Consider the following 7644-nt stretch of genomic DNA (forward strand, 5'->3'; position numbering starts at 1 on the left):
TTCATGTTTATTGTTTCCAAAATTTATGATTTAGATACTGTTGGCAATCTGATTATTTATCTAGTATGTTAGAAAGCTTTTGCAAAAATTTCAGCTTATATAGTGCTGAAGCTTTTACAAATGAACTAAATAACTTCAGCATCTTCTGCTGAAATTTTTGAAAAAGCTTTATGACAAAACTAATGAATCTAGGACAAAAAAACTTCAGCTTTAAAAAACTGAAGTTTTTACAAAAGAACTAAATAACTTCAGCATCTTTTGCTGAAGTTTTTGAAAAAGCTTATCCAAGACAAAAAAAGTTTATCTTATTTAGTGCTGAAGTTTTTATAAATGAACTAAATAACTTCAACATCTTCTGCTGAAGTTTTTGAAAAAGCTTAATGACAAAACTAATGAATCCAGGACAAAAAAATTTCAGCTTATTTAGTGCAATTACAAACAAAAACTCAGCAAATAGAGAACAAAACTTCAGCTACTATGCTTAAGTTCAATAATTACAAACAAAAACTTCAGCAAACAGAGAACAAAACTTCAGCTACTATGCTTAAGTTCAACAATTACAAACAAAAAACTTCAACACACTTGCTACTTCAGGTCCGTCTACTAGAATGCTGAAGTTCTGCGTGATTGTCTTTGCTACTTCGGCCCCGTATGCTGAAGTTACGCGAAAAAGTGGGTACGCTTGCAATTTTTTTTTACAAAGCGGACACAAGTTAAAACGTGACCCAAAAAGTAAGTATAGATGTAAATGTCCCAGATTTGTTGTGGTTTGGACCAAGCATATCGGCCTAATAAAAAATTGCAGAAATAGACACTTTTTTGGGTGATATTTAATTTTTGATCTGCGCTTGCCCCATGGACAAAACTTCAAGGTCAAAAGTTAAAAGTATTGCGCATGGGGTAAGCGAGGAGCAGCACTTGAGGGTTATTTGTGTACTTTACTCCATTAGAATATATTTATAAATATTGTACGGGTAGCCATTTTTTGGACTGACATTTATAAATTAGCTAACAGTTAAAATTCATTGAAACGCAGCATCTTTTAACGCGAAAACATCATGACAATGTCATGAATATCAACTTAAACAAGTGAAAAATTTACGATATTGTCGTGATTTTTAAAATTCATGATAGTATTGTGGATTAAAAAAATTGGCTATTTTGTAATGACTTTTGGATCCGTGGCTATCTTTTAATTACAAATCCGAATAGGAAACTATTTTTGAACTTTTCTTTTCAATTTTTTAATTGGATAACTTATACACACGGAGCGTATAAAGAATATATACATATCATTTATTTTTTTTAAAATCATAATAGATACGTATTGTTTAGGTCACCAATTCATTTATTATGAACGGTAGAGTTACCTATAGTTATTCTTTAGTGATGCCCTCCGTATACTTTTATTTGTCAACTATGGCTTGGCGCATCCCTTAAGAAATAATAAATAAAGTGCATAATTTATCATGATATTTATATTAATTGATGCATATTTTTAATAGATTTGAGAAAATTATTTGAAATGAATAATTAATATTGTGGGTATAACAGGAAAAAAGAACTATCTTCTCTTAATATACGAAAAGTGACAAGAAAAAGTAAAAATTTACTTTTAGAATATTGGACAAGTAAAAGTGAACGGGGGAGTAATTATGTAGGATCTTGTCATACTATCGATGGATAAAAATTAAACTATTTTTAATTATTAGGTACTTAAATAAGACAATATGGGAAGAACAACGTTCCGTTCTTGGGATACTGATTATTTCACTAATCTCAATAGAAATCCATGTGTGCACGTGAAGGATTCGTATGTATTCTATTTTATTACTTATTATACTTAAATTTGTCCTGTTTAAACGCAACCTAGTACATAAAACAATATTGCATTGAATTTTTATAGTCCTCCTACTCTAATTTCTAACGGACTCTGTTTGCTACTATAATAAAATTGTGGAATGACTATTATTTTCTCCATACGTTTGTAAATAGTATTAATGGCATCGATTTAAACAAAAAATGCAAGTACTTTAACATGAATTTTTCATGTTTAAAAAAGGAATGTAATATTTACTTACTCATTTATCTCGTATACCTCAATTTAAATTTCTCTTGAAATTGTTCTTTATTTTTAATTGCGCTTTACAGATTATTTTATAAGCTAAGGGTAATATACATATGCCAAGGGTACTTTTGAAAATAAAACTTTATTCAATTTATAACCAACACATGATTTATTATTTTAACTTGCTTAGTTGATAAAACACCTCCACTCACTACCGTTAGGTCCTGAGTTCGAGTTACTTTGGAGGGGAAGTGTGGAACATTATAAATCCTCCTAATTGGAAGGGAATTTTTTTAAAAATAAAGTAAAAAAAAAAACTGCGATCAACAACCTTTATTAAATAAAAAATGCAAACAATTCAATTATTACTATACACATTATTCCCATCCTTAAATTGCGATTCATGGCTAGCTTGTTTGTTAATCAAATTATCTCAACGTTTTAAGAATTGACTGTCGTAATTTCTCAGCAAGACAATCTGTTGTCTCACAGAACTCGTCCTTCATCTGTAAAAAATAAAAGTAAAAAACAAAAAAGTGAGTATAACAAATTGAAATACGTACATTAAACCAACAAATCAAGTAACAAACTGAAATACAAGAGCATTTTTTTTAAAAATAAGGCAACCCGGTGCACGAAGCATTTCGTGTTCACGTAGGGTCCGAAGGGCCATACCCCGAGAGGGTGCGATGTAGGAAGTATATTCCAATGCAAGTATCAGCTTAAATCATGACTTATAAATCATACGGAAATGACTATACCGTCGCTCGAAGGCTCCCAATATAAAAGGATTTTAGGAAAGAGTAAACAGACCTGAGCAACAACTGTGATATGCATTGCGGTGCTGCCAAATGACATGAAATTGCTGCTTTTGATAGTTAGATGAAGCTTCTGAATCACACCTAATATTTCATCAATAATTCCTGTATATTTCTTCTTGCAGTAGACTGTAATTAGCACCTCCTCTTCTAGACTTCTTATTTCTATTTCTGGTAAAATACTCATGTCAATGGAATATTGATGTTCATAATTTCTTGCCTTCTTCACTGCAGGAACTGCGCCTTTTTCATTGTTTGTTTTGGTCTTTAAATGATCTTTCATTGTTTCTGTTTTTTCACGAATTTGTCTAATGAAACTGGTTGCTCCTTCAAGGATTGACGCTTTGTCCATCTATAAAAAATTTAACAATATTAGCAGCCCACTTTGTTTTGAATAATTTTATAGTTTTACTTTGTTTTGTCCAGGGCCGTTCGAAATTTATGAGTATATATATTTGTGCTTATTTAGTACATTAATTATTTTAAAACATCTAGGGTCAAAATTATTGAATCTGAATTGACTCATAACTCATGCATTACGTCCGTCTCTACTTCCGCGTACAATTACTACTTATACTGGAGAGCGTGTAACGTAACAATTCGGGATTTTAATTCTATGTTTTCAAGATTTCGACTTCAACCACTGAACCCATCGCCTTGTTTGAGTTATGGGTTCATAGCTCAATTTTTTCATCAATTTTAACCACGTCTAGAAGTTATGAGTTCAATTGAACCCATAATTAATACGTTGAATTCGCCCCTGAATGTAACCCTAGTTCTACTCGTATGACAACTTTTGGGAAAAAATGCAAAAACGTTTAATGAAAAAATGAGTATGGATCGTTCTAATTCTTTTTGAAAATTGTTAGTGATTTGTCATAGTAGGGGAAAAAATCTTTAATAAATTTCCTAAGCTACTTTAGAAAAGACATTCTTTTATGAATACAATTTTTGAAAACCTTAAACAAAGAAGATTCAGCAAGATTTCAAATTGACGTACCATTTTTATCATACAAATTGACCTACTTTACAATCGATCTGATTGTATAAATATTTTTTATCCCATAAGCGCGTAAAATTTAATTAAATATTTGAGTTTTTGCAAGTACGTACGTACCTTCGTTAGGCCAGGAAGGAGAGAGGCTAAGGACACAAACAACTTAGTAATCTTCTGTCGTCTCTTTCTTTCAGCTAATAAGTGTTCTTGAGCTTGCTCCCCTGTCCTTCTTGCCATTCCTCCATTTTGATAACTCTGCGACACAATGGGCGAGAAGTTTATCGTATTAGGATTTGCCTCAGTCGTACATACTATCCTTCCCGGACTCCACTGTGTGAGATTACACTGGATTTGTTGTTGTTGTTGATTTGCCTCAGCCTTTGTTGATGAATAATATTGTGATGAGTTGGGAGTAGTAGTAGTGTTGAAAGAAATTATGCAAGCCAAAGCAGCAGCCTTTTCATCTTCGTGAAGTCGTTTTCTTGACGTTTCACGATTATGATGAGAAAAGATAAGAGCAAGATCGTCCATATATTTTTTTTATCTTTAATTAAAGAGAGCAAATTAAAGTACGTAAAAAGATGAGAAAATATAACAAAATAATACGTGTAGCACTTGCCTTTATGGTGCTGAAAAAATAATTTCATAAAAGGAAGGTGAAAGTTGCTCAAACTGCTACTGATGTTACACCTTAACTTCTCACGTTGTGATTTCCACTATCTAGTTTTGCATGCAGTGTTAACGTGACGCACAATGATTTTTGGTCAGCAAAAATCCTTTTTCTTTTCAGCAACTCTTTAATATAAAAAAAAAGGTTTTTAAATTTTGTATGTCTTTTGTGTTTTAATATAATCATATGATATTCGAAACACTAAATTAGGACTCGAACCTGAAAGCTTTACTTCGCTTGGTGCAAAAAGCACTTGGTGCACAAAGCATTTTATGAGATAGAAATTTTTTATCTATCTCACTGCATCCTTTAATTATTTTATGTTTCGAATAAAATGGTGGACTAAGAGCAGGCGGCTAAGGAGGTTTAGTTAGATGTGGACCTACACTATCCAATTTCAATTAGTATCTTAATTATGTATCTTATGATGTGGTGGAGTGGATGAGACTGTTCTTCCCTTAATTAGAGGTCTCGGGTTCGAGCTCTGGATATGAAAAAATCCTTGGTAAGGAGCGCTCCCCCCCGAATGGGACCCTACGCAGTGTGAATTCGGATATAGTCGGGCTTCAATACAAATACCAGACACCAAATGGGAAACCAAAAAAAATTAAGTATGTTATCTATTATTACTCACATGCGGACTTGAAAGTTAGTCTAATTTTACATCCATAAATGAAGGCTAAAGTACAACATCTTGCCAGTCAATTATCATTATATTCAAATATATACTAGGAACATTTGACACTTATATTAGTATATAATGATTTATACTCTTTTTAATTACCTACTTCTTTTTCTTTTTCTTTTTTGTACCTAATTTTACGTTGATTATTGAACCTTTTATTACCAATAATTTCTCTAGTACTAGTTGTAATGGTGATGTTATCATTTGATCATGTCATATTCTTGTAATTAAAAGAGTGTGAGAGAGAGAACATTGAACTTTTTTTCTTTAGTTTTTTGCTGAGGCTGCTTAATTTTTTATCAATAGTATTATATCCTCTGCGATAATGTATTCTATTCTTTTGGGTAACATAGACTCCTATGCATTCGACGTCAATGCTATTAATGAATTTAATGTTTGAAGTCATGAATTTTGAAGGAATATTCAAGATTTATATATATATATATATATATATATATAGCTCTAACTTCTTTGATGATTATGTCAAAACTAATACATATTTTTTATATTCTATTTTACATGATACTTTCTTTAGCATGTCTCTAAAAAGAATGATATGCACATTTTTATATTTGCAAACACATTAACTTTAACTCTAAAGAATGATGTTTTAACTTTAAACTTTGCATTTTAATTTAAAAAATATGGCATGTTTAACTCCATAAGTATATAAATACTTTTGACATATATAAAAAATTTCTCTCTTTCCTAAACCATATAATCAATATAATTACATCTGAGATCATTAATTTACATCAAATGTACATTGGGATAGTGTACCTTTATCATCCAATTGGATAATTACCATTCGGGCAAACTAGAATGGCAAACAAAAATATGACTAACGAACTAACTAGTAAGGGAAAGGGGTATTATAGAGAAAAAGTTATAGAAACGGTGGATTTTGCCTCTAAGGTTAGATAAAATATTCGTGTCTTTTATAGAGATTAAAATATACAAAAATGTTATTTTTTAGTTTTTATGGCACATCTTAGTTGTCTTTTAATACTACAATTTTGTTTTATTTGTGCATGAATATTAAATTAATTTGATGTCAGCATTTTTCATCGGATGACGTTAACGATGACGTAGAGTACGATGGAGTTTCTTATTGTTAATCTATCGATTAATTTATCTATACTTATGCATTGACTAGCTACTAGCTATCCCCTAACGACATGCTAATGTGAAAAGAACGTCTGTCTAATGTTGTCTTTACTAAGGGAAAATGGAAAAGAATTAATAATTAATTGAGGTGAAATTGCATATCAATTGATACATATGTAAGAGTTCATTAATTTAGCACAAACATCAAATGTGGTACATAAGTGGCGAAGCTACATGGTTAAAGGGTAGTCAAAATTACATTGTATATATAGGTAAATATTATATTTTAGAGGTATATAACACATATTGAACACTTTTTGGAATTTTTTTCACTTCTTTTAAATTTGAACAACCCAGTTTCAGACTCCAACAGCTCAGCCAGTTGGAGTAGTTCCGCCGGGTGTTGTAGCTCAGACCGGTGATAGAGCAGCTATGTCTTCTGATACTTTGTGGAGATTGGACAGGTTCACCAAGCTTTTCACTACTACCTATGGTGGTACATCTACAGAGGATCCCCAGGACTATCTGGACAGCTGTCATGAGGTTCTACGGAACATGCGGATAGTGGAGACTAATGGGGTCGACTTTGCTGCTTTTCGTCTGTCAGGTTCCGCCAAGAATTAGTGGAGGGATTATTGTTTGGCCAGACTAGCTGGGCCGCCTGCTTTGACTTGGGATCAGTTCTCTCAGCTATTTCTGGAGAAGTTCCTTCCTATCACTCAGAGGGAGGACTATCGGAGGCAGTTTGAGCGTCTTCAGCAGGGTTCTATGACCGTCACTCAGTACGAGACCAGATTTATTGACTTGACCCGTCATGCTCTTCTTATACTTCCCACCGAGAGCGAGAGAGGGTGAAGAGGTTTATTAAGGAACTTGCGCAACCTATCAGATCGCAGATGGCTAAGGAGACAGGGAGTGAGATTTCTTTCTAGGATGCAACCAATGTGGCCAGGCGAGTTGAGACGGTTCTATCTCAGGGAAGTGGTCAGGGTTCTGACAAGAGGCCTCGTCATTACGGTAGGTTCAGTGGTGCCTCATCTGGAGGCAGGGATTCTTTTGGTAGGGGCCATTCTCCCAGGCCGTTTCATTCAACACTTCAGACTTCTCATGGTGCTCCAGGTGGTCGTGGTTCTCATATGCAGTATTCTGATCAGCTACCCTACAGTGCACCACCAGCTCCTATCAGTGCACCTCCGCTCTAGAGTTTTCAGGGTGGTTACTCCGGCCGTCAGGGTTAGTTTCAGGTTCAGTAGTCTCAGCAGCCGAGGTCTTGTTATACATGTGGTGACCCGAGGCACA

General features: G+C 33.4%; 1 protein-coding gene across 1 annotated transcript; it reads right to left on the minus strand.

The window, feature by feature from the left end:
* Positions 1–2379: 2379 nt before the first annotated feature.
* Positions 2380–4414, minus strand: LOC107808667 (transcription factor bHLH25-like). Its single transcript, XM_016633205.2, has 3 exons — positions 4004–4414; positions 2882–3238; positions 2380–2574 (listed from the first exon to the last, which is right to left on the minus strand). The coding sequence occupies exons 1-3, from the start codon at positions 4412–4414 to the stop codon at positions 2497–2499; spliced, it is 846 nt and encodes a 281-aa protein (XP_016488691.1). The 3' UTR covers positions 2380–2496.
* Positions 4415–7644: the final 3230 nt, after the last annotated feature.

Source organism: Nicotiana tabacum, chromosome 20, assembly GCF_000715075.1.
Source record: "Nicotiana tabacum cultivar K326 chromosome 20, ASM71507v2, whole genome shotgun sequence".
In the NCBI taxonomy this organism is placed as follows: Eukaryota; Viridiplantae; Streptophyta; class Magnoliopsida; order Solanales; family Solanaceae; genus Nicotiana; species Nicotiana tabacum.

Excerpts from the sequence above, each read along its gene's own strand:
- LOC107808667 (XM_016633205.2), bottom strand. The coding sequence starts at position 4,414 with ATGGACGATCTTGCTCTTATCTTTTCTCATCATAATCGTGAAACGTCA. Across the intron at positions 3,239-4,003 it reads TCCTTCCTGGCCTAACGAAG|ATGGACAAAGCGTCAATCCT; the intron begins GTACGTACGTAC and ends AATTTTTTATAG. Across the intron at positions 2,575-2,881 it reads ATATCACAGTTGTTGCTCAG|ATGAAGGACGAGTTCTGTGA; the intron begins GTCTGTTTACTC and ends TATTTTTTACAG.